Source organism: Drosophila santomea, chromosome 2R (genome assembly GCF_016746245.2).
Source record: "Drosophila santomea strain STO CAGO 1482 chromosome 2R, Prin_Dsan_1.1, whole genome shotgun sequence".
NCBI lineage: Eukaryota > Metazoa > Arthropoda > Insecta > Diptera > Drosophilidae > Drosophila > Drosophila santomea.
Genome location: NC_053017.2, coordinates 9,064,238 through 9,089,750, shown reverse-complemented (window position 1 = coordinate 9,089,750; position 25,513 = coordinate 9,064,238). Strand labels below are relative to the sequence as shown.

Sequence of the window (25,513 nt, the reverse complement as noted above, 5' to 3'; positions counted from 1 at the left end):
GCTTTACAAATTCGCAATATTCTATTATTCTTAAGATTGGTACCTTTTATTTTATTTCATCTACTTTTTTTCAAACATTTACCATATCTATGCCAAAAGGGAATTCCCTTGAGTTTGATTGTTCGTTTTCGTTTAATCAGTAATCCCTAGAAAAATTTAAATATTTTATGCCATTGTGTAGCATTGAAATGCTCAACCCCTTTTTCAATAACAAATTAATCCCAGTTGTTCCGCCAAGTTGTGGTTTCCTCTAATTAAATTCCTAATTCCACCGGAGGCTATAGAACCAGATAGCAATAAAAGATAACATGGACACATGGCAAATAGAGCAAATAGAAGAAAACCACCCGGCTGCCTAAATATTTGCCTATTTAAAAAAGCAAAGCGAGGGTAAGTTGGTCACGGCGATAAATAAGTTGGGTAAATAAATGCATAAATAAGCCATTGGAAATAACCGTCTGCCGTGATTGCATGGCCTATAATGCAAGTTCAATATTGGCTGTGCAAAAGGCAATATGTTAATGCAGATGAAGTCTTGTGACAGGCATACGAAATGAGTAGCATCCACATTCACATCTACACTCACATTCACATTCAGCTGGTTGTTGGCAGTTGGAAGCGAGGCAACAAACAAATTGACATTCAATTAGTTGCCAGCCAGCAAGTCGGGCGTCCTCGAGAACACACTTCCACCGCCAGCACAGTGGAGCCTCCACCTTCGTGCCCCGCCGTTGAGACTGAAGCTGAAGCTGCTGCTGAAGCTGGAAGTGAAGCTGTCAGAAGCAAACATTTGTGCAAAATAAAAATTTGTACACATGTACAAATAAAGCAACTACAAGTTCGAGGGCCTGGAATTGCAAATGTACAAAATGTACAAAATGTACAAAATAAAGCGCATAAAACAAAAAGGGAAAAATGTCTACAGCAGCAGCGAGTCTGCCAATTGAGACGACTGCCATTGGGACTACTCCACTTGTGGCCATTAGCACCGCACGGCAGATGGAATTGATTTATATTGAATTATTGAGCTGCCTGCCTGCCTGCCAGTTTGCCAGTCGCGGCCCAAGTATTTGTGCACACTGATTGAAGTGAATTGGAATCGAAATTTCTACAGCGCCCATCTGACATCGAGATTTACTTGTGGTTAATTGCCACATGCGGTCCACGGACAGGGCCATGTATTGGGCCATGTATGGAAATATGCTGGCATCGAGTAGGAGCTGGTTATAAATTGCAGCATAAATTATACCGATTCTGTGCTGGGTGTTGTAAAAGTAAATTGCCAAGCAGACGGCCAACTCGCGGCAAACAAATCACCATTGCAATTGGCCCCTTCTCCCCAGCATCTTCACCTGGAAATGCATCTCCTGCTGAATCTCCATCTCCTCCTGGAACTGCATCTCCTCCTGAATCTCCATCTCCTCCTGAATCTCCATATCTTGGCCGAAAGGAGCGACCAACCAAGCGAAGCGATGTTCAGCTCTTGCAAATTGATATTTTATTGCCATTTACTTGTTCCCTTAGCTCGCTGTTGTGGCTGCTGCGATTGCCAGGCGGCAATTTATAAATCAATTTCAGATTTATGCCGTCCCATGGAAAGTGCCGGCTAACTAATTGCTCTGTCACCGATGAAGGCAAATATGCAAGACATCCCCCCAAGCATTACAAATTCATTACCCAGCAGTCAAGTCATCTTGAAAGCCATTAGAGTTGACGCAACTTGAATTGTTTTGGTACTTGGGTTATAATACGGTGTTTATGAAGCGTTAATTCCGAATAAGATCGAAAGGAATTGCGAATAAAATTGTATGAATTCCCCAATAAGTGTAACTTTTACGCATTTACAGTTTAAAAATATATTTGATGGCATTACGTAAAATACGCAAATAAAACGCGCATGCTAATTTAAATCAAATTTATGTTTATCACACTTAGCATGACAAAAGTTCGGCTATCCTAGCGAGCAAGTATCCAAAACTAGTTGCTTTGAATTTCGGTCATATTGTGTTATTGTGTGGCTGGCTCCTTTGTGGGCGCGATTTGCTTTTCACATGCAAATAAATCGGCCACAATGTTCGCATTCAGTTGACAAATTTAGCATTTTAAATGGAGTTCAGGTGTTTCTTTAGCTGCTGGCTGCTCCCCATTCATCCTCATCCATCCATCCATCCTCTTTGGAGCTTATGGGTTTTTTTTCTGGCCGTCCGTCTGATTTCATTTTAATTATTATACTCGCTTGTTACCCCCTACACGCTTTTATTTATACAAATTCTTTACGCTCGCCGTTGTTGTCTTGTTCGGGTTTTTGTTTAGGGACAAAGCCAGATACACAAACGAGCTTTGGCTTCATCGTTGGCTTTGGCTTTGGCTTTGGCTTGGCTTTGGATTTGGCCATAAAACAGCTTGTTGTGTGGCGAGTGCGACTGCCTCGAGGCGTTTTGTGGGCACAGCCCAGAAAAAAACAAACCTATCCAAAACCCAAAGACAACCCAAACACAATCCCCCCGCCCCCAAATCTTGAGTTTGTGATTAGGGCGGCGGAGTGGGACCCACGTACATACATACATATAAACTCTCGGCTTCGCCAGTAGCGTAGTCCAAGTTCGAGAACAGCTGGGGGAACTCAGGTAGCGCAGGTAACTCTGGCAAACGAGGAGAGCAAACAAGACGCGTCCCAAAACAAGCTAAGCCAACCGATTCCAGAAAGAAGAGATATCTCTACAGAGAGCGAAATCAGGGTGGACTATTTCCATTATAACCAAACGAATTCTATAATATAAACCTTAAGACACTTCCTCAGTTACATGTTCAGGATATTCACGATATTTAGAGACAGAATTGATATACTCAAATACTCAAAAACATGCTTTTTAATGTTTTGCCTCCCAATTGAGTCGATTTTTTCTCAGTGCACGCACAAAATCAAGCCATGAAGGCATCTTTTGGGCTCGTTAAGCACTTGGAGACTGCGGCTCTCGATAAATTTGGCCGTAATCTCGATAATGACTATGTTTGCATTGTTGTTTGTTTCCCCCGTGTGTTCCTTTTGTTTTAAAGATTTTTTACAGACTTTTTGGGGACTCGCATGGCACGCATGTAATCGGAGCTTATGCGATAATGAAGTTGTTGCCTACGGGTGTAAAATTACTTTGGCGATAACACAAGGAGTGCTGCTCTCTGGGCCCAAAACTTTATTTTTTAATGCCTGCGCCATCGCTCGTATATCAACATAATGAAGTTCGACATTAATGGCGCAAACGCAACAGGTTATTTACTGTTAGCTGATTTGTTTAAACTTTAAAGCCAAAGCGTCGAAACTGCTGATTTTGTATTTAAATGCGCCTCTTAGTCGCAAAACGTGTTTTTGCCTCGCGCCAACTCGAGTGGAGTGGAGTTGAGTTGAGTTGAGTCGAGTTGACTTGACACCTTGCTATGCATATTTAACCGCCTGTCCGTTGTCAAGAGAGGTGTCATAAGCGAAATTTATATCGCTCCCATTTGGGGGATATACCCAAGTCAGGATTTTCACATCAAACACTTGCTCAGCCTCTTTAAAAGCTCAGCCTTTTCTACTTGCTGAAAGGTTATGTTACTGCAATATAGAAGTTTTTAGATCTGTGTGTTGATTTACCCCAGCAGAAACTTACATCCAGTCCTTGATTTTAGCCCAATTAGCAATGTGTATCCCTTCAGAGGGAAGGAGGCAAACAGCCAGCCGTCCACAGCCAATCGAGTGGCCAAGTGGAAGCGGAAACTTGTGGGAGCAGCCACACATCAACGCACCGGGCCAAATAAGCTGTTTGCACCCAGTGCAGGCATGAATGCGAAATTAGTCAAGCGCGCAACTGCATTTACCGTGAAGGTGAGCGAGCGAGTGACTGAGTGCCACATGCAAACCCACTGCCACTAACACTAGCAAAGTTGCCACATGCAGCGGTGTTGCAAGCCCAGGCAATTCAATTTCAATATGTGGCAAATTATAACAATTGCCAAGATCCATCGGAGGAACTCGCTCACACGCACCTCGGCAGCTGGAGATGATTGCTGAACTGCATCGGAGGAGGTGTTCAGGTTCAACCTGCACTGATCAACAAGTTGGGCAGTTTTTTGTTATTATATCTATATTTCAAATAGATCTTTCAACAATTTATACCACATTTGCAAACTCAAACAATTAAGTAGAATGCATCTCTTTTAGATTCTTTTAAATCTTTTACATTCTGTTTGCAGCATTTCATTTGAGCATGTTTTTAAGTTTAAGACTCCCTCAGAAATAAAACATTTTTGAATCCCCCTTAAAGCCTTCTATTTCACATTGGCCACAACTTTTGTTAGCCAGTGTAGTCGTGTGCAGCACTAGAGTTATTACGCATACCAAAGGTAATAAGCTCGAGTCATGGAAATTGTTATAGCTTTGCTGGCCAATGTTGGTGTGGCTCGGCAAAAATGGCTGCAAATTGTTGAAAATTGCCCAGACTGCGTCGCAAGGTGAGGACAGGAAAGAAAAACCGCAATCCGTTGGGGCATATAACATAATATAAGTATATTCATACGCCTCTGTCCAGGTATTCCGTACTCACATGCCAATGGAGATGGATCGCTCACAGGTATGGTTATGTGCCGCATGTTGCATGTGGACGGGGCAATTTAGTATCTTAACACGTTACAAATAAATGTCATTATTAAGATGGCATGACATACCACAACCTCCACTCTTAATGCCGCAGACATGGTGTGCGAATGGATGTGCGGCAGAGAAAGGAAGGGAAGCTACCAGATACATATACTCTGACACTGTAGATACATTCACATGTCTGCAGAGGAGGAAGTTGTCGGAAAAGAGAAAGGAGCGGATGCTGCGGATGGTATCTGGCTCGTTTGCTGTTAATTAGCATGCTGGGGCCATAAGGGAGAAATTAAACACAAACGGCGAACAATTTGTGTATCAACACATTAGAGAATGATGCCCTGCAATAACCCTTTGGACCTACGATTCCAATTCGAACTCCAATTCAGATACCGATACCGATACCGATGCCTAATGATATGCCATTGGCCCCAAACCGGAATCGCCTGCCCACTGCAACAATTACAAATGGGCCTATTGATAGATTTAAACGCACGCACTGGCAGCAGTGGTTTCAATGATTTGTTTGTGCTGCGCTCGGGAACTCTTTTCCCAACAAACGACACACACAAATGAGTTCGACTACACTGGACAAAAAGTGTTGGCAACTAAAAATATTTATTTAAAACTACAATAAATCCAAACCATAGAAACAAGTGCGCACATGTGTACATTACTTCTAATTGAATCATTTCTACTTTTATAAAGAACTCAGAAGGTTGTAACATGATGCAAACGGGACTCGAATCTTCATACCCATTTTATATAAAGAATTTTCTTGCAGTGCCTGTTTACATTTATCTTTATGTTTACTTTAAGTGTCTGCTCATTTTCGTTGCGTTGGCGTGTTGCAGTTAAATTTCGCACTGCAGTTTTATATGAATTTATGGCAACGGCTTGATAAACAACTTACATTACTTTATGGCATTCGTCTGAACAAGAAGCCCATTCGACTTTTCCCCACCAAAAACGTGGGGATTCCAATTCCATTCTTTTGCCAGCCGTATTGGTCGTGTTTTGGCTTGACGTTATCGAACTCTTTCCTTTTGTCCATCAAAAACCATTAAAACTAAGCAAGAACCATCTGTGTGATAAATTAGTTTTTGTGGTTTTCTGGTTTCAGTTGGGTTTTCGACCTATAACTAATGATGTTGATGTATCCCGGAGATTGCTGGAATTCGGAATCGTGGTTTAATTTATGCGTTAGCCATCGAATTTTTTTTCTCTGGCCGCCAGTCTACAAAGTTTTGATTGGCAAAGTTAAAGGATCTTTAAAAAAATGCAGAACAGAAAATAAATATATTTAGGCAGTCTTAATTTATCGATCGACAAAAATTAATTAAGAATCAACCAAGGCGTTTTCGCCTGGGCCACAAATCATCCAAAGTGTCACTTAAATTATGGAGAAGTGACCCTCTCCAGGGAAAATCAAATACGATATAAAAAAGCCAGCGCTCGACAAATTAGTATGCACAACAGGTTAAAAATTGACAAACGCCAGTCGAAGGCAGCTGCAAAGAGCAGAAAAAAAAAGAGCAACAGGAAAAATGCCAAATATAGAGGGTATAAAATAATAAAAGCCATAAATAAACTTTAAATTGGTTTTTTTACCCCCTTGTCGTCTAGATAGGAAGCGTGTTCCGAGGTACAAGAGTGAAATAAATTAGCAATTCGTCGAACGGGTAGACTGCTCTTGGACTATGAAGACGAAGGATCTGCCTTCGCAACGAGCTGCGAATTAATGTTTCCTCCCAGCAATATTAGATAACGAAACCCGAGACTTCACCATATACCATATGGAGTGCAGAGATCTTTCGCCCAAAAAAAGAAAAAAAAAAAAAAGAAGGAAACTCGGGAGCCAATGAAACGTAAACAAGAACGGCAGTCAGAACAATTACACGAAAACAAAGAGCAGTCAAAAGGCCAAAACAAGCCAAACCAAAAAAATAAAACTTAAAAAGAAGCAAAAAAAAAACAAGGTATAAAGCAGAAGAAAAAGAGGAAAAACATTTCTGGCCAGGTTTGTTGATTGTACGGATGGATATATGTGGTGGAAGGCATGCTGGGCCTGGCCTCTAAATGACCGGCTTGGAAACGAGTCGCAAGTGGCCAAGAGGGCGGGGGAAGCAGGGGAAAGGGAGAGGGAAAGGGAAAGGGTACAGGGGACAGGGGACTGCGGACTGGAGCCCCAAAAGGGTTTGGGCCATGATTTTGGGCCTGGTTTGGTCTGAGCCCGGTCTCGTCTCTTAACGATGTGCATGTTTATGCGCTGCTCTGCTGCGTTGCAGGCAACGCACGAACGCCCAGACATTTTCAAGCGGCGGAGGCAGCAACGACACATCCCGAGGAACCCCACCAACCACTCCAACCGAGGAAGGTGGCCCGGAGCAGCGGGAGGGGATGGGGGGAGCTTGTTAGCAAGGGAGACACGGCCAAGATACCATCTAGTGATGGGCGACTCAAGCAAATCAGAAAGTATCGTTTATTCAGAGTACCAATGGCCAATGCGGATCACTTTAAAATACAATATTATAAAACTGAATTCATCCAAAATAAATGAAACTTTATTTAGCACTTAAAAAGATTATAAGTGGTTTATTTACAATTCTGTGCCCTGTGTACATTTGACTTGCACAGAAGTTCGCATTTGGAAACTGTGACTTCAGTGAGTGCAAGCAAGTGACTGGGATGTGGCATGTGCATCGCACCATCCCTAAATGTTTCCGGAGTCGAGTCCCCTTGTTTTTATTTCAGTTTCTCGTTCAGTTCGTTAGTTGGCCAAAGCCAACGGCTATGTTAAGTGGCTCATACACACAGATACGCACGCATACAGGCACACAGGCACGGCAAACAGAGTTGCCTGCGCGCCTGCAGATATGCAAATTGGTATAGAAACTTAATTACTTGCTGACATGTTTTGGGCCCTTAAATTGGCAACTTGTTGGGTAAATTATGGTCGTAACATTTTATTCGCACCTATGTACCTCACAAGCAGCTATTCTCCACATAGCACAGAGCACATGATGGCTTTTCTAAAACTGACAACATGTAGGAGAAAATTCAAGTCAGTAGCTGTTTCTATCATGGCTCTGATAAACAAATTCTTATGTCGCTACTCGATCACCACGGGAGTAGTTGTGATAGGAACCTCCTATGTCATAATGGATTTACTTCGCCTGTTCTATCACCTGACTATCTTCTATTTCCCAGGGCCAATTTGTAAATGCATTGTGTTGAGCACAATGAATTTTCATTAATTTCTCTTCAGTTAGACATTGGTATTTTGAAGACCGCAGCGGAGACGAGGTACATGATCTTATCACTGTCACCATGATGAAGAATCGCATTCAGGTTTTGCTGGTCCTGGGGATCGACCTTTTGACGGATATCGGAAGTTTGGTTACTTTCTTACTCATAGTTTTTAGTCTGGAGTAATAACCATAGGAATTTGGTTGTTGAAAACAATCATTTTCATCCTCGTCTACTTGGTCGTTATCCTGTCTCTAGTCTTTGCCTACAGCGATCACATTACATTGGCCTTGGTTTTTGTTCCCATATTGGGTAAGATAATGGTCAAGCATACGCGATTTCGTATCAACTATTTTCCCCCCAAGTTATGGAAATATATTTCCTGTTGATTGTGGGCTTGCACTTAGTGAATCTTCGTGAGCCGAGAGACACGACTGAGGAGAGCCCCGATGAAACAGTCGTCTAAGTTCTGGATGGTTTTATGTGCTATTAAAGAATCCCTCGAAAAATAAACACAATCGTTAAATTAACGATTTGCCATGTGAACAACTCGTTTAAACTGCAAAGCAAAAGAGTGCTGGCCGAAGTGCGAGGGAATCGAGATATCGAGATGGAGGATAACCAGCTGGGAATGCCCTTAGCCTATCAATGTTTCCCTTTCGCAATTAACATTTGTGGAACACACGTAATTACAAGATTACGATAAGTGATAAGCGGCGGCACCGGCAGAAGGATGCGCAAGTTATCCCAAAAGCAGTTGGACGGGTTCGCGATGCTTTCCTTGTTGTTGCTCTTGTGGCAGTTGCACACACATATTAGCATATGCAAACCGCGCTGCATGTGGTAGCCAATTGGCTGGCAATACCCAAACCGATTACGCATATGCACAGGAAAATAGAATGTGAAGGAATCTTATTATAAATTGCGAAGTACAAGCATTGTTCGTTAGATTAAACGATGATATAGAAAAATAAGTTTTTCTACAGCTACCCAGTTTGGAACTCCACATCATTTTATGTTCTACATCAATCCTGCGTTTTAAACTAATAATTCAGGGCATTTTTCTCAGTGGCACATACACAGCTGTATCACCCAAAACAGAGGTCAGTGCCAGGCCAGCCCGCCCACACAAATCTGTGGTCGGAGGAGGGCGTCGCGTTGATGAGCAGGATGATGCCATGATGCCATGATGCGATGATGCGATGATGATGTGGATGTGGATGGGGATGCAACCGAACTGGCGGGCAACACAGATGCATTACACAGACACACACACGCCGAACTGACCACACCACAACATTATTGTTTAAATTGCAAAGTGATACATTTGTGCCGGCGGACCGAGAGTTTGCCTTCGGTTTTAGCAGTTTGCATACGGAATGCAGATGGCTCCCAGGATGATTGGGTTAGTTAAAGCCCAATTGTGTTTGCCGTGCGTTCGGGCGTTTCATTGGACTTAAGTTTAAGCAGATATTGGGATGCAATTCCTGAGAGGAAACTTTATCAACAATCTGTCGGTTGTGGAAAGCTTACACGAGCTTGGAATAGTATGATTAAAAGTTTAGTTGATTAATTGCAATTCAACAGCTCATGTGGTGCATTTCCCTACGGTCAGTACGTTTATAATTATGCAAAATTAAGCAACAGATAAAAGTTGAAAACAGCTTAGGGAATTATAATTTAATTAATTAATAGGAAATAGGATGTGCATTTTGAGCTATTCTTGGCTATAGGCTATTCAAACGAATGAGCTAGTTAGTTTGAAAGCAGCTTGATAGTTTGAAAAAGAAACCGTGTTATTTATTATATTATACTATTATATGTATATAACTGATCTAGTTGATGCTATAGCTAACGTCCTGATAGTATGCAAAGTACCCAATTAATCTTTAATCATCAAGACGAAGCCCAAACTCACGCATGGATACTTGCGTTGGGCATTTTTAATTGGATAATTGGAAAACCCTAGCGAATAATGCTGCCTAGATAGAACCCGCGAGGAAAGACAAAGTGTGGCAAGTGTTGACTGGCATTCTAAGCCAATGTCAGCAGCTGGCTGGTTGGTGGAAAGTTGAAAGTGGAACTGGTGCACACATAAATGAAATCAAAATCAATGTCAACAACAGTGAAATGTCGAGTGTCCCCGCGGGACGCAAAGGATGTCAGGCAGGATGGCAGGATGGCAGGATGACTGGATGCCGTCAGTGGGCGGTGGGTGTGGCGTCAAAGGCGCCGTCGCCTTTGAAGTACTTCCATTACTACTAAACTGGCGTACTACGGCGTAGTAAATAGAAGCTAAAGCAAACAGCGCTGAGCGCTAACGTAAAAGGACCAAAAAGGGGGAATCCCCCACACGGCATGACAGCGCGCAAAAACGTCAGTTAGCTGCAAAAAAGAACAAGGTTTAAAGAAGTGGGTGGGTGGCCGGTAGTGTGGCGTGTTTTCTCCCCTTTGGCGAGTGGAGGAGCGGGTTGGTTGGGCAAATCAACGCTGGCAAAAAACACTTTGTGCGCGCGTCAAAGTGTTAAAGAAAGTAAGCACCCGTCCAGCCACCCACACATCACCCACACACCACCCAAACCACTCACACACACAACGACAGAGAGCTGGCCGGGAAAGATGGTAGATGGTAGATGGGAGGTTGGGAGATGGTTTTTCCCGGAGCTTTGTGTACATATTTGATGCGCTTTTTTTCCTCCCACCCGGCTCGACAAATTTAAGTTTTTCGGGCTTCCTTTTCGGTGCGGCGGCACTTGCTTTGTGGATGCCCCCATGCATGCTGGAGTACTCGCAATTCCGGACTCCAAAAAACTCCGGATTGCAACAGAAGGAGAGAGTCACAAAAAGAAAAAAAAACGAAGGATCCGAAGGCTTATCTTTCAGCCAAACACTCGAGCGTTTTTGGGGCTTAACGATGTTTGGACGGCCTTTGTCCATTTGCTATTTCCATATTGACTTGTCCCGTGGAGGTCCCTTCGACTTCCGTCCTTTGCGCCCCTTTTTTAAGCTGCACTGAGAAAAACTTCCAAGGAGTCGTTCAATATCAATCTATATACGTGGACCTGACTGCTGCAGCCCTCAAAATATGTGAACCTCCTTTTTAAACTACAGTTACTCAACTTTGCTTATGATTAAAACTTGAAAATGTATTTTATATAATCTAAATAAAATATTCAAGAAAGTTAGATCCGCTGGTTATCATGATATACGACTAAGTCTCGGAAATTTGTCTAAGTGCATACATTTTGAGCCTGGGTCAATGCTTTGTGCATTTGAAATATGCCGGCAATTACCGGGCAACTTTGCCATATTACAACTGCTGAATTATTAGTGAGCTGCTTTTTTCAGCTCATTAGCGTCGCATCTAGTGGAAAAGTGTTTGGTGGGGCCGCAGAGTGGAAGAGGAGTAAGAAGAAATAGAAGGGGGTACTAAATTATGCGCAGTGCAATCAAGTTGAGTGCGTACTACAGTCTAAATAAGTAGTAGTTGTTTATTCATAAAAGCATTGCGCCGAGAAATTGTCAGCCTTTGGGCTTTGACAACACGAAAAAGAGCTTAAAGGAAAACGCAAAGCGCCAAAGGAAGGGGCTAAAATGCTGGACGGGGGGAGAGGGGCGGGGAGCGGGAAGCTCAAAAGTGCAGTTGAAACCACATAAACAAACGCATACAGTGGGCACTCGAAAGAGGGCTACACGCTTTGATGCAGTTAGCTAAATTTAATTATCATGTCTTGTCTAAAGATACATTAAGATTTCCATGTAAATATTTAATCTGCGTTGATTAAAACTAAAATAACTATTTAATATGTATGCCCACTTAATGGTAATTCTTGACATAATGAAATTTACATTGATAAAATGTATATATTAAGTTAAAGTGTAGCATACATATATCTTACATAAAACTTTTTGTAGGCTACCAGAGAAATCGAACTATTCACTCCAAATTTTTAATGCAATCCAAGTACGCATATTGGTTCACATAAGCGAGAGATACCTGTAGTACGAAAGCCTTTGAGGGAAAAGAAGGAGCGATATCACAGAGCCATTTCCCATTACAAACTGTCTATCCCTGCGGTTTTTTGAACTCAAAGCCCTCGCCACTCGTCAAATTAATCGAACTGCCATCAAATGCTTGTCAGCTCTTAGCTCCTTTGGCAAATGCCAAATGCGATGCCCTTTGTTCGAATTGAAAGCGCAGAACTTACCATTTTTGTACTGCAAACTGTTTGAGATGCCAAAGCAAATCAGTAGAAAGCCGATCAGCATTTGTCGCCAGTCCACTCCGCTGTTAGATTTCGCGCATTTGGTCGCTTTCGTTGTCACATCTTCATTATTCTCTATAACTTGGCACAATTGAGGTTCGATTTCAGCAGACTTTGTGTATGGCTCGAGAGCCATCTTATTTTGGAAGCACTATCTCCGGAATTTTAAGACATTTGGCGCAAAAACAACAGATGACGCGACCCGATCGTTTGTCTTTTGTTAGGCGCACATGATAATCACACGGAAAAACTGCAAGTGGAAGAGAGAGGGAGGTTTGAAAACAGGTCGTTCGAAAATCGTTCATTCCTAGGGTATTAAATAACATCTTTGTTTGGAATGCGATATATCTTTAATAGTGCGTAGTTACTAGAACCATTTTCAGAGGTATGCAAGTTACTAGTGGTGATGTGTTGTTTTAGTTTTAATAGAATTCAAAATGTTTGTTTTCATTTATGAAATGCTACTTTTTTTTTAATTAAACGAACATTGTTTGAGATTTTGTGACAACGTTTCAAGTTTTAAATATTTATTTATTTTTTTTATCACTAGTCACTTATAACTTTTTGTTACTAAGGCGTACTCTTTTGTTGCGCAGTGTAAGCTAGCTGTTGCTGTTGCTACTATTACAGTATTTCAATTGAGTTTCCCGCTTCTTTGTTGGCCAGTGTGATCGCCTTGCTTGCGTCTGTGTGTTTTCCTGTGTGCGAGCCACCAATTGTTGTTGTCGTTAAGTAGCGAGTGATAAGCAATTGTGCAACTGTGTAAGTCCACCCCACCCCCACAGCCACCACCCCCTCCCGACCAACCGACTGCTCGCCAAATTGAAACACTGTAAGTGATAAGGCGACTCTGGGTAATTAGGAAACCTCTTTTGCCGCTTCCACGGCGCAACAAGCCGGCAATCGACAAATTGCGGCGTGTGAGTGTGTGTGTGCAACCCCCAAAAAGGCGCTCCGCTGCCATTTCAGTGGAAAATTTGACGCTGCAACCAAAACAAACGCCGTTTGCCGCTGGAAAATGCAGCGGCAACAGCAACAAAGCAACAGAGAGTAAGTGAGAAAACAACACACACAAACACACGCACACGGACGGACACACATGCACACACACGGGGGGAAAACAGAACGTCTTTCAGGCAGGCCGTAAATTTAGATGCCCGAAAATCTCTTGTTTTGTTTTTAGAACCATTTGATACACATTTACACAACAGCAACATCTCGCATGCTGCACAACAAACACGAAAAGCACGCCAAATTCCACAGTATCTATGCTTTAGACCGCTTAAAAGTGTATTAATCGGCGACGTTTCATCGCTATTTGTTGTTCAACTAACGCAATTCGACCGAGCGCAGCCATTTTGTGGTTACTTTATTTTGTAAATATTTGATTTACTTTTCACTGAGTTTTCCGTTCGCCGTGTTGCCGTGTTTTTCGTCTCGCTCTTTCGAACAGTGTGACCGCACTGAGGCGACGTGCACTGCCCTCAGTATGGCTGTGCCTAAATTGCCTAAATATTACCAAATACGTGTTCTAAATATGCCGAAATTATACTAAAAGTACGGTACACTGTTGGTTGCAAAACTAGATACAAATTTAGTACACCATTTTATTGTTAAAATATTTTGGCATCATATTATTAAATTATGATATTTTAACAAATGGTATAATAGCACTTGATAAATGCGTTTAAATGCAGCTCTTGTCCAAACTTTTTATCAGAGACAAACTTTACTAGGAACAATTAAAATATTATTCGCTTAATGAATATATCATATTACTGAATAGTATTACATTTTTTTTAGTTATTAAAATTTCAATATTTTTTTATTTACATGTAAATATGCGTATGTTCAGCGCATGAAATTAAAGGCTACGTTGTACAATCAGAAGTCCAATTAAGACCATTATTATTTAGCGTTGGCCTTAGTAAACAATCTATAAAATTTGTTTTTTTTCCCCGTAAAATGCTATAAACACTTAAGCAAAAATTAATTAAATTTTGCAAAATGATGTTAAAACATTTGAGGTGTAACGGGAAAATACCAGTTGACGCTTGCACGCTTGCACATCTAAACTGTATTCTTCGTAACGCGAACATTAATTTATAAATTCTTAAATTACATCTAGAGTAGAGTATTTACAAATGCTAGGTGTGATTGTCCATGAACTGCAGTTCTGACCACAGGAGCAGGGCGTTCGGGGGCAAAGGACGCGGTTGCGGCGAAAGCAACATCACCGCCTGTCTTTCCATATCCACTTCGGTACTAAGGATAATATTAATAATCAGATATAATCAGATACTAGTGCAAGCACACAGCTTAAGCCGAATAGTACTTACACGCAGCAAAAGCCGGCCACGTTGGTGCCAATCACTTCATCCTCCACGGACTCGGCAAAGCTGAGTGCCAGCACATGATGGATGAGTGCGGGCGTGGGAGTAACAGCCACCACTTTGGTCTTGTTATCCTCCGCCTTCATTCCAATTGGCATGCAGGAGTCGGGCAGCGGCGGTGCCCCGATCTTGTACAGTCGAAGGTCCTGGAACTTTACCTCGAAGCTGAACGGATAGAAGGGCGCTCTTGCGTTGCCGTAGAAGTACTCCTTGATGCGCTGATCCCTCGCCTCGTGCCGCAGCTCTTTGCTGCGCTCAACGACACCGCCGCTCTTGGGCAGCAGTACCACATGAACACCCTTGGGCACATCACGTAGCAGCTCGTTGTACAATCGCTCCTGGTCCAGAACGAAGATGGCGCAGGCGCCATAAGCTTTGGCCGCGTGCAACAGGTGCGCATAGCCGGATCCCTTTACCCAGCCACAAGTGTTTACGATAATGCCGGAGCTTTTTGCTGTTAAAGAAAGGAGCATGTTGTAATTCATAGACTGCTACAAATGAGCTGATATTATTATAACTTACTTCGCTTGTTGCTGTTCAGAGAATGCAACGTGACCTCGGCCATTTTCGAAACCACGGCGTTGTACAGGATGCTGTTGCCGCTGGGCGACTTATGGCCAAAGTGATAGACCAGGGGCGCTGTCTTGGCGAATCCCTCCTCCACGTTTGCCGGCCGCTCGATGAGGATGGTGGCCACACTGCCGGCAATGGCAATGGAGCCCTGCCCGACGTCCAGGTCGGCGTACAGCGGCCGACGGCCCACGCGCACAGCGTAGTTGAGCAGAATGCGGCAGAGAGTGCTCTTGCCCACGTCCATGGGACCGACGACCATGGCAACGGGTCCGTGGCGATCCTTCTCCTCGGCCTCCATGCGGAATTGCTCCAGTGCAGCGTGGCAGTTGACGTACTGCACCATCGGTGTCTCCTTGGAGATGTAGCACACGTCCATTTTGCCGGAGACGTGGAGCACACAGCCCTGGTACGTAAAGATGGCCACCTTGGCGCCCATGCCGAACTCGTACTGTTTTTTCTTCACCAGCTCCGTGCCGAACAGCTCCGCAAATCCGCTGACCAACTAAAATGGAACATTTTGAATTTAAATAACATATCTATCGTAATCCCAAGAGGTTATTGGTCCACTTACGGACACCAGCACTTTAGCGTCCTTCTGCTCGATTTCGAAGCGCAGCTCGGAGTCGGCCTCCAGTGTGTAGTCTTTGCCATGGTCCTCCGACATGGCTGTGTCTTCAGTGCTCTAATAATGTGTTTCAATGCAGAAATAGGGCAATTATCCAAAAATGCAAGTGGTAAATAACACGATTTTGCAACAGCTGTACATTAGGGGTGGGAATTAATCGATACTTATACATGAATTAATCGATATGTGGGATTAAACAAAATCATTTCAAATAAATTAAAGGCACGTGACGTCTTAGAGGAATTGACAGGAATTTATATACGAAATAATTATTCTATATACAAGTACATTTTAATTACGAAGCATATAACTCTGTATATTTATTTAACAGCGTCCATTCATATTATCGTTGTAACGGTAAGGGACATTTTTTGTATTGCCTGACACGGTCACACTACCCAAAAAAAGCGGGAGTTCTTTGAAATAGTTTGTTCACGTTGTTGTTTTCTAAAAATTCCCAAAATTGGAAAATGCCACGCCACGGGAACGCCAAGCGCGGCCCCAAATCGACGGTGAACAATTCAAGGCCGCAAACCGACGACGACACATGCTTCCGCTCGCCGGAACCAGAAGACGGCACCGACTACGGCCTGGAATTTACCACCAGCCAACAGACGCAACGGGAGGACAACAGTCGTCGTTCCTCGACGATGCGCAAGGACGCCGAACGGAGGCATCCGCCAGCGAATAGGACCTCCACCAGCGACGAGGGGGATGATGAGGATCAGGAAAATCGCGGTCCGGCAGCCGCGTCGACGCGGTCGCGTCGGATGACCGTGCGCCCAGAAACCAGAACGCGGGCGCCGAGACCAGTTGCCGCACAGAACCAGAACCAAACCAGGCAACGCAAAATGCGCAATCCCATAAGCAGGACCAATAGGCTGAATCGCGAGATACTGCGGCTGCAGAACCATCCCGGCACACTTATACCCAAGCTGCCGTTTGCGCGTCTGGTGCGCGAGTTCATCGTGAAGTACAGCGATGAAGCACCGTTGAGGGTCACCGAGGGCGCCTTAATTGCCATGCAGGAGTCCTGCGAGATGTTCTTGACGCAGCGGCTCGAGGACTCCTACATGCTAACCAAGCATCGCAATCGCGTCACACTGGAGGTGCGCGACATGGCCCTGATGGCCTACATCTGCGACCGAAATCGGTCAAGTTAAAAATATTTAAGGTCAAAATTTAGCCCCTTTAATTTGAATAGTTTTAAGTGTTTGCAAAAACAAATAGATCTAAGTTTGTTAATTCCCAATTTTTATTTTATTATTTACTTCTATCTAAATACTTTTGGCAACAATCTTTCGAGTTGCTGCAACCAAAATTTTGTTTTCGCTCGACTGTCGGATGTGGAAACGAATTCCGCATATCGGCATGAATCCGCAAATAAAGAACACGGCATAAATTTACGTTTAGCAATTCGTTTTATTTCTAGTTCTTGCTGTTTGTTTCGTCTCCATTTTCATGTACAACATAAAACATAATTCATAATAGTTTAACCATAAAGTTGCCGACCAGCGCCGCGCGAGCTAAAAATATAGGGGTGTTCAGCTATCATCTATCAGCTAGGATTAGGATGCATAAGATGTAGCCATGCGAAACGCACTCAAATTATGGGCCTAGTCAGGGTAGGTAGTGCGCTTTTTGAAATGAGTCACCATTTAGAATGTCGCGGCCCTTCGAACGACCTCGATGAGAAGAGAACTAAGCTAAAGAACTAAAACGAGTACAAGTAACATGAATTGATATAGTGGCCTCAACTGAATATCGCAACTGCGTCCGCACTTCATCTGTTGTCTTTCGTGGGATGGATCGATTGCCAATGGGTGGTAACAGGACTTAAACGTAAGTTGAGCTTTCATCGAGCTATTTTTGGGCTGGCTCTGCTTTCTGTTCATTCTTTAGGGCATTTGCATTTGCACAAGTGTGAATTAGCGCAGTAAAAGTACTGCGATCTAGATTTATTACAACTTACACAATCATACAAAATATAGTTATTTATTTTTATATATTTAGCCATATAATTGATATCGGAGACTGCAACAGTTCTTTCTCCCAGCAGCACTAGCCACTTTGCCTTCTTTGCTACAACAACGTGTTGTAAACTATATACTAAAATGTAGGAGCAACAACTTGCTTCGCCCTTTCGCTAACTTCGCTAACTTCTCTATCTGTTTTATTGTTTAGTTTCATTTCGTTTGGTTGTTCCTCAGTGGCCTTGCTCTTTAGGCAAAACATTGACGGTGAATTTTGTTGGGTTGTGTTTACGGGTTTTGTATTACTTGCGCTCCGCCTGCTCCTACGAGTATCCCTCGGCTCTAACGACGTAAATTTGTAAAATTACTAATTAATGTATGTGGCGGAAAACCGCAATCTAGTGCGGTTTGCTCTTCGACTTTCGATGCGCGCTGCCTCCGTTCTTGTCCGCACTGCTGCCAGAGCTGCCGAAGTTGCTCTGGCTGCTCACCGAGGCGGTGGACGGATGTGTGGCTGCGCCCTTGGGCGTGTACTGTATCCGGAAGAGATCGATGCGCAGGTGCTGGCAGATCTCCAGGCACACCTGGGCGCAGTAGCGCAACAGATCCTGGGTGCCCCAGATGAGCGTGAACCACAGCAGCCAGATCTCCGGCACGATGCAGTTGAAGTACTGGTTGAGGAACAGCAGCGAGGGGCCGAGCAGCGACCAGTCCAGATACTCCATCTCCGCCTTGGTCATGTGGGCAATCTGCGGCAAATTCATATTGATTAATGAGGGATTAAGCAGGGAGTTGGAGTAATAGTTATAGCTGCAGCACTCACCACCAACTTATTGGTGACCTTGGCGGCCACCATGCCGAAGGCCAAGATGTACACCGACGCGTGCTCGGTGAAGATGTTCTGCGGCGACTTCTGGGCAATCATCAGGGCGGGCAGCACCACCAGCGTGAGCGGAATGCTGGGCGAGAGGACACTGGTGCCCTGCAGGAGCATGGAAATGAGTCAGTTAGTGGGCATCGATCTTCACGTACGTTGCACGCTTGCAAAGTGTCACCGCTGTGCTCAGTGGACAGTAAACGACTGATTGGTTGGTTGATGGTGATCTACGGCACATTTTGCAAGGGTCACAACAAGTCGGGAGTGCACAAACAAAAGTGAACAAAAATTGTTTTGGCTTTTGGTGTTTTTTGGGGGTTTGGCAATTTCCCCTCCAAACGACATGTAAACCGAACACTCGGGGGGAAATTGCGCTTACAGATTTGTTTATTACATGTTTTATTTACAAGGTCTAGCGCTATTGGGCGGGTGTGTGGGTGGGTAGGTGGTTGGGTGTTGGATCGGTTGGTTGTTGTGGGATTTAAATGCAAAATGTCAGTATACAAAGCCAATTAACCATCAAACGCAAGCACAATGCCCAAATATAAACAAACCACATGCCATGCCAAACTGTCACCCAAATAGGAACTACGAGCTAAACAAATAATAATTAAACTATGTACCAACGAACAACAATAGACGTGCACTTGGACCGAAAACGATAGGATTGCTCAAGGTACTCAGGCATCAGATCCGTATACTGTGTACTGTGTATCTACTGAAGCCGATTTACAGTGCGTTGCAGCCACATAAGACATAGGATACCACACCACATGAAGTATGTATGTTTCTGTTTCTGTTTCTGTTTCCAAACGCACTGCACACCAGGACATGAACGAGGCTAGCGCGATGGGTGTTGTTCTGCGGGGACAACTTAAGCTTAGGATTCTTACAGCAACCGATGATCCGTTCTTGCCGCAACCTTCGGTCAGGATGCATTTCGTGTAGCGCAGAGCTAGAATCAAATCAACGCCGCAGGCCACATAAATTGGCAGAAATCGCGATTCGCAGTTGAAGTGCGGCAGCTGCCAATGTCAAGGATTGCGGGTAGCAATGGGTATTTTGGTTCGTTTCGTTTCGGTTTGTTTTGGTTTGGTCAAACGATATCGATTGATTGATTGATTGATTGCGTGCGGAAGAAAAGAACGACGCGCATTAAAATTTCATTTGTAATTACGAAGCACTTGCTGTTTTTCCAGAATGCTTTCGGTAGCAAAAGTGTGGCCTAAAAACTTAAAGGATAACATCTTACAAGCTCCACAATCAGCCAGTTCTAAATTGTATAGTGCTTACGCTAATAAATTATAATTATAATAACAAACACCAATAAGTGTCATTCGATTAGTAGGTCAATAATAATGTAACACCACTTAAACAGCTAAGTAAACCCAAGCAGCAGCATGCTTTCAATGGCATTCAATGATATGAAGTTTAGGTCGATATGGTGACTAGGATATTAGGATGCGAGTATAGTCGCGTGCTAGAGAGGCCAAACCAAATTCCAGAGCCCTCCACCGAACGAGCCGAAACTGCAAACCATTTCCAAATCGAATCGAAAGGAAAATGCAAAAAGGATATTAGTAGAGAACCCAAAAAGCAGAACCAAAGATTAGTTAAACATGTTATGGCTGGGGCTACGGATTGATTAATGACCCGCTTTCAAGTTAGTCTGTTTAGTTTCGTAGTTTTCATACTGTTTTTTCACATTTTATATACTGTTTGTTTTTTCGTCTCGTTATTGCGAGAGGTGGGTGCAATGCTTACAGCAACTGAGGAGCCGTTTTTGCCACTGCCGCCTTGAGTAAACATTTTTAGGAAATTGATTATATTCAACGTATAACCGAATGTGATAAATACTAATATTGTATAATTCCATGAAAGGCCCACGATTGGTATCTAGTAAAGATGAGAGATTGCAAGAAAACAATTAAATTTAGAATCTTCGACTACATTCAGAGGATGTGGGGAACTTGTTGGTAAAATGTTGGGATTGCTAAAGGAGTTCGTGGAGTGTTAAAAGTCGCATTAAACTGTGAACACCCCCATCACTCTAACTTACAAACTATGCTTAGGAATACATACGAAATAGAGTAGATTTTAACATTACTTGTGGGTTAAGTAGATAGATCCAAAACCGATAGACAATAAAGACATAAATATTATATAGAAGGACCAAAAATGTCAACTGGACAATTGGACAGGGCAAATACATAGATCGATATTAGGCTTTACTAAAAATTAACTTAGGTTTCGCATTCAGCAGCCTCAAATAGTTATTGTGTATGAGTGTTTTTTTTTAAGGCATGCTCTCGTTTTGCTTTCGAATCGGTCGGTCATGTTTGAGTGGTGTCAATAGCAACAAAGCAGGAATATTATGTTTGCAGCAGCTGAGCCGTTCGAACCAAAGAACATGAACAAGAATCAACAACGGCACAGATTAAACAGGCAAGCAACTAGGGGTTAAATAGTGGGATAGAGGGGTTAAGGGGTTATCCTCACGCCACGCACCTTCCTTAAAAAAATCTCAGCTGAGCTGGTCAGCAAGTAGAAGGCTAGTTGAGAACGGAAACTCTTCCGATTTAGATTCAATTCAGATCTCTTTGTGAGTAGCCAAAATATTTTTTGTTTCCGTGTGTGTGTTGTATTGGTAGTAGTGTATGGTGTTCGTGTGTGTGTTTAGTGTGTGTGTGTGTGTAGGGGGGGTGTTAAGGACTTACAGCAACTGTCGAGCCGTTCTTGCCAACACCACCGGCTTTAATGACGGAAAACACATAAGTTAGGGAGAGCAGACCGCACACAATGGTCGTCACTGCCGGCCCATACCAAAGCTGTATACTGCCAATGCCGATCTTATATGTGTTATGTGTGCATGTGGAGTTGGTTTGTTAAGTGGTTTTTGCCGCGACAGACATTGGAGTGCGGCAGGTTTGTTTAGAGAGGCGCGCGCAGTACGCAATATGTACATAGAAGTAGAAGGTATTAGACATTTGCAATTACTGGTCGTAGTTAAAGTTCAACTAGAATCTATATGGGCACTATACATAAGTATTTTAGAGAACTGTGTGTTTTCTTTGGACCTCAATAAGCTAACATCCTTCGTGGTGTCCTATCCATGCTAAATGAAAAAGAGGTAACTCAACGGTTGGTTGGTAGCTGAATTCAAAAACTAAACTAGCACGCTAATTCGCATAGAACAGAACTTAAGGCAGCCGAGCCGAGCTTAATCCTAAGCAGCCTAAACGAAACTCGAACTCTAAACTCTAGGTTAAACGTAACGAAATAAAACTCTTAAACATATGCTTACATATCTAATGAAATAAATATAGGGTATGCAAAGAAGTTCCGGAAACAATGCTTTAAATTATCTTCGCCGGGCGCCTTCGGAACCTCCCCTACCTTGGTGAGCCAGATCTCAGGACCCAGTGCCGCCGAAACCAGATGAATGGCTATAATCGAGAACTGTGCCTCCGTCACATCAATTCTGCCGAAGCGCATCGTTCCGGACACATACGTCTGCCAGTGGGCGCAGTAGAAGAGCGCTATGGCACAGAAGCACTGCAAGAGAAGTTCAGAATTTATCTCGCTCTGAATGCGCCATGCGTAATCCACATCCACTCACCTGGAAGAACAGCCAGTTTGGATAGTGGCCCAGTTGGCATGAGATGCATGCAGACAGGGCCACGAACACCGTCGATATGGAGTCACAGCCATGGTCGAAGAGCTCGCCCAGCGGCGATGAGGTATTCGTGCGTCGCGCCTGCTTCCCGTCAATGGAGTCCAGACTCTGGTAGATGAACAGACCCAGCGCGCAGAGCAAGCAGGTCCAACGTGGCGGTGCCTCAACGCCGTTTGGGCTATAACTGAAGATGGGTTTACAAGAACACACAGTTAAAATCAGTTCGACAATGACAAAGCTTTCATTTGAATGGGTTGATTAAGGATTGATTAGGTTACCCAGATACCCAGATTTATTGATGATGCGTTCTGTAAGCTGATTCATTCGAACTTATTACAGAAACTGCAGTTTAAAATGAAAATCCCCAATGATGAACTCACATAAATATTGTTGTAACTTGACTACACGTTCGTGTTCATTAATGTTGACAATTAAGTATTACATTTCTCTTGAGTTTTATAAATTCTCGTAATTGATTAATGAACAGGCAAAGGGAATTGGGGCTGCGAGGGCTGCCAAGCGTAGGATTTCAAGCCGCTTCGTGCGTTTCCATGTCAATTAGCCCCTGCGACTGACGTCAGTGAGCATAGGATCGCCTGATGAGCAAAGTTCCCAAGCAGAGCTCCTTAATTATCAATCAGGTTAAGTACGAAATCACTACTCTGCGGCAGCCACTTAAAAGTGCCCGATAAGCGGACTGCTATCTCCTACAAAACATCGCCAAATCAGCTGACTTTGCGGTTCCGGCTCGCAATTTGGGAGCGATACCTACTACCTACAAACAAGCGACGAGTGGTGCGAGCGAAGGCCTCATTCCAGCTGAATCATCACCATGCACGGATTGACACTACTTTATCGAGTCCCACTGACCTAGACAAGTTCAGCTAAATCCGCAAGCGGACGGCTGGCAACCAGCGAAATTATTAAAACAAATACAGAAGCGCAAACAAATGTGGAATAATAATAATGGGTAAAGTGCAAATAGAACCGGTCTGTTCTTTTGGCGAGGTTTTGTGAATGAGTATATGTACATATATGCAGATCCCACATAGCATGTATATATCGATCTATAAATACCAGAGACCGACACGTGAGCAGCTTTGAAGGTGATTCATCTGCCGGGGGACAGAAGTAAGATACTTTTCGGCCACTTTGATTGGCATGCCAGCGCTCAGAAGCAATCAACCAAAATGGGGGGAAAGTGGGCACACGTGGGCTTCGTCGAATGGTTTATTCAAATGTAATTTTTCCAACCGTCAAAGCATTTGAAATAATTAAATTCACATGACATTTGCCCCCTTACTTAACTTTATCTCGCATTTAGGTGTTAAAAACAACAAGCTTGCAGTGTTTCACTAGTTTTTACCACTTTATCACTTACGTACTTGGTAAGAAAGATCAGAAAACATGGAAATACGCTGCTTTCTGTGACATATCATTAGAAAAGCTAGGTTTTCTCCACGGCCCCAGTGAAAGTCTCTTTCTAAATTTAGTTCTTGTAATTGCTGCAGCTTTGTGTGCTTCTCAGTTTGGAGTAGCGAAACATGCCCAAGTGTCGGACTTTGGTGGACAGGCCCATAAAAATCAATTAGAAATGCAAATTGTCATTCTAATTCAATCAAAGGTATCCCAATTGAAAGGCAAACAATTGGAAAATGCTAAATTTGCCCCCGGGGTTAACTCAAGTGAACTTTGCCTTATCATGCTGAGGCTTGAGGCTTTGTGAAATGCTTTGTTTCCGGCACCTGTTGGGTTTCATGGCAGTTCTTTCATCAGCCTCAAGATGCAACGATGATTAGCAGCCTTTGTTTATTTACTTATCGTTAAATGTTGCTCTTTTTGCAACGCCCTCAGACTCAAGAAATGCGTCACAAACGGCGACAAACGACGATGATTGCGATTACTTATAATTCGCGTAAAGTGGCGAGACGCCCTCGCTATCTTATCGCTGGCATAGTTCGTGTCCAAGTTCTGGGGAGGTGTCGCCCCCATCCACCGAATCCCCCACCCACTGGTGGGTGTATGTAGTTAGTTGGCTAGTTAGCATGGTTATGGAATGATACGCTATCTCCACGCATTACGAAACGAGAACGGGTGGTCGCCTGATTTTCTACTATTTAGCAGTGAACAAATTTGCAATCATTGGCTAGAGGAAATTGTTCTTAGTTTCGGCTTTTATGTGCTGTTTTCAAATATGTAAACTGAATAGAAAATAAACAACCGACGAATAGTGACTACAACTAGAACTAGTGTAGTTGGCAAGAACGTTGATCAACATGGAAAATAATGAAAATGAAGAAAAGACCCTAGCAAAACCTTCATATCATCGATCAAAAGCGTATTCTAGTTGCATAATAAGAAAGTAGAAGAAATGCTAGCATTATAATAGTCGTGAAGTCTAGAGGACTGCTTCTAAATCAGAGAACATGTTTGCTTTCTGGCAAACAAAGTCGGCAAACCGAGAACGACAAGTGACAGCTGATAGATGGAGCAAAGCAGCTGATGTGGATTCCTAATCCCCGCAAGAGGTGATGAAATTTGCTGGCCAAATAGTTCATCGAGGCCAAAGAAGCTGATTTGCGGAAAGGGTAACCGGCAAAAGGGCAGCAGGGGCTGTGGGACTATGGGGCTCACCAGATTAATATCAGGGTGGTGACCACATTGAGGATCAGTCCCACGATGGTGATGAGATTGGGGGCCAGCCAAAGGGGCGTCTGGGCGACCAGCCAGTTCCACCACGGCTGCAGCAGCGGATCGAGCAGGCTGGCGCTGAAGCAGGAGTACTTGTGCTCGCTGAGCTTCCTCAGCTGCTGGGCACTCAGGATGTGCTTGTCCCGGTAGGTGAGCAGCGCCATTTTCACCCAGCTGGTTACGTCGTCCGATTCCTGACGCCCAACGCCTGACGCGCTCTCTTCACGCTTTTCACTTTTCACTTTCCTCTGACCTAGCGCTTTTCCCTCGCGCGCATCTGTGTACGTGTACTTAACGTATGTGTGCGCGCGCGTGTGTGTGTGTGGGTGGGTTGTGTGTGCGCGCTTTTCCTGACTATTTTCACACGTGGAGCGCTATGCTGGCGCAACTACGAATCGCGGCTTTGATTTGCGGCTGGCAACTGCGGCGTGGGCAGTTGTACGTTTGCTTGAATGCGCACGGCGAGTCTGCACTTGTATGTTTACTTAGAAAAATTAACTTAATTGGACGACCGTGCCGTGCACTTTTTTTTTCTTATTGCCTATGACCAGTGTGACCGCGACT

General features: G+C 43.6%; 5 protein-coding genes across 9 annotated transcripts in view; 2 read left to right on the top strand and 3 right to left on the bottom strand.

Annotated features, from left to right (window-relative positions):
* Window positions 1-13,600, bottom strand: part of LOC120444731 (low-density lipoprotein receptor-related protein 6) — a 29,564-nt gene extending 15,964 nt beyond the window's left edge. The window contains exons 1-2 of one of the 2 annotated variants that reach the window (XM_039624658.1): window positions 13,476-13,600; window positions 12,085-12,391 (exon numbers count right to left, since the gene is read on the bottom strand). In XM_039624658.1, coding sequence (XP_039480592.1) covers window positions 12,085-12,277 — 193 coding nt within the window. In that variant the 5' untranslated portion in view covers window positions 12,278-12,391; window positions 13,476-13,600. The remainder of the gene's footprint in view (window positions 1-12,084; window positions 12,392-13,475) is intronic. The other variant, XM_039624657.1, reaches the window with a different exon arrangement.
* On the top strand, window positions 7,702-8,709 carry LOC120444732. The gene is given in 4 exon segments (XM_039624659.1): window positions 7,702-7,846; window positions 7,896-8,041; window positions 8,044-8,188; window positions 8,242-8,709. Coding segments are annotated over 4 exon segments (528 nt in total). The 5' UTR covers window positions 7,702-7,710; the 3' UTR covers window positions 8,343-8,709.
* Window positions 13,601-13,997: 397 nt separating the features above from the next.
* On the bottom strand, window positions 13,998-15,890 carry LOC120446500 (protein CLP1 homolog). The gene is made up of 4 exons (XM_039627508.2): window positions 15,679-15,890; window positions 15,057-15,609; window positions 14,481-14,988; window positions 13,998-14,406 (listed from the first exon to the last, which is right to left on the bottom strand). Exons 1-4 carry the CDS (start codon window positions 15,769-15,771, stop codon window positions 14,289-14,291), a joined length of 1,272 nt encoding a protein of 423 aa, XP_039483442.1. The 5' UTR covers window positions 15,772-15,890; the 3' UTR covers window positions 13,998-14,288.
* A 212-nt stretch (window positions 15,891-16,102) lies between these two features.
* Window positions 16,103-17,138, top strand: LOC120444776 (histone H3-like centromeric protein cid). Its single transcript, XM_039624711.2, has one exon. The coding sequence runs from the start codon at window positions 16,203-16,205 to the stop codon at window positions 16,893-16,895; it is 693 nt and encodes a 230-aa protein (XP_039480645.1). The 5' UTR covers window positions 16,103-16,202; the 3' UTR covers window positions 16,896-17,138.
* Window positions 17,135-25,513, bottom strand: LOC120444774 (cholinephosphotransferase 1). 4 transcript variants are annotated; one of them, XM_039624708.2, is made up of 6 exons: window positions 24,893-25,513; window positions 22,202-22,442; window positions 21,979-22,137; window positions 20,347-20,478; window positions 18,529-18,687; window positions 17,135-18,454 (listed from the first exon to the last, which is right to left on the bottom strand). In XM_039624708.2, the coding sequence occupies exons 1-6, from the start codon at window positions 25,111-25,113 to the stop codon at window positions 18,104-18,106; spliced, it is 1,263 nt and encodes a 420-aa protein (XP_039480642.1). In that variant the 5' UTR covers window positions 25,114-25,513; the 3' UTR covers window positions 17,135-18,103. The 4 variants fall into 4 exon arrangements, with proteins under 4 accessions (XP_039480642.1, XP_039480643.1, XP_039480641.1 ...); XM_039624709.2 differs by lacking the exon at window positions 20,347-20,478 and adding an exon at window positions 19,476-19,607; XM_039624707.2 differs by lacking the exon at window positions 20,347-20,478 and adding an exon at window positions 21,300-21,431 and having other exon boundaries at window positions 24,893-25,511.

Bases quoted from the DNA above. Each gene is read 5' to 3' on its own strand.
- LOC120444774 (XM_039624708.2), bottom strand. From the start codon at position 25,113: ATGGCGCTGCTCACCTACCGGGACAAGCACATCCTGAGTGCCCAGCAG. The intron at 20,479-21,978 runs GTAGGGGAGGTT...CATCTTTACTAG, and splicing joins CTGAGATCTGGCTCACCAAG to ATACCAATCGTGGGCCTTTC. The intron at 18,455-18,528 runs GTGAGTGCTGCA...AATTTGCCGCAG, and splicing joins AGGTCACCAATAAGTTGGTG to ATTGCCCACATGACCAAGGC.
- LOC120444776 (XM_039624711.2), top strand. From the start codon at position 16,203: ATGCCACGCCACGGGAACGCCAAGCGCGGCCCCAAATCGACGGTGAAC.
- LOC120446500 (XM_039627508.2), bottom strand. From the start codon at position 15,771: ATGTCGGAGGACCATGGCAAAGACTACACACTGGAGGCCGACTCCGAG. The intron at 15,610-15,678 runs GTAAGTGGACCA...GTTCCATTTTAG, and splicing joins ACGCTAAAGTGCTGGTGTCC to TTGGTCAGCGGATTTGCGGA. The intron at 14,407-14,480 runs GTAAGTACTATT...TATTATCCTTAG, and splicing joins GTGGCCGGCTTTTGCTGCGT to TACCGAAGTGGATATGGAAA.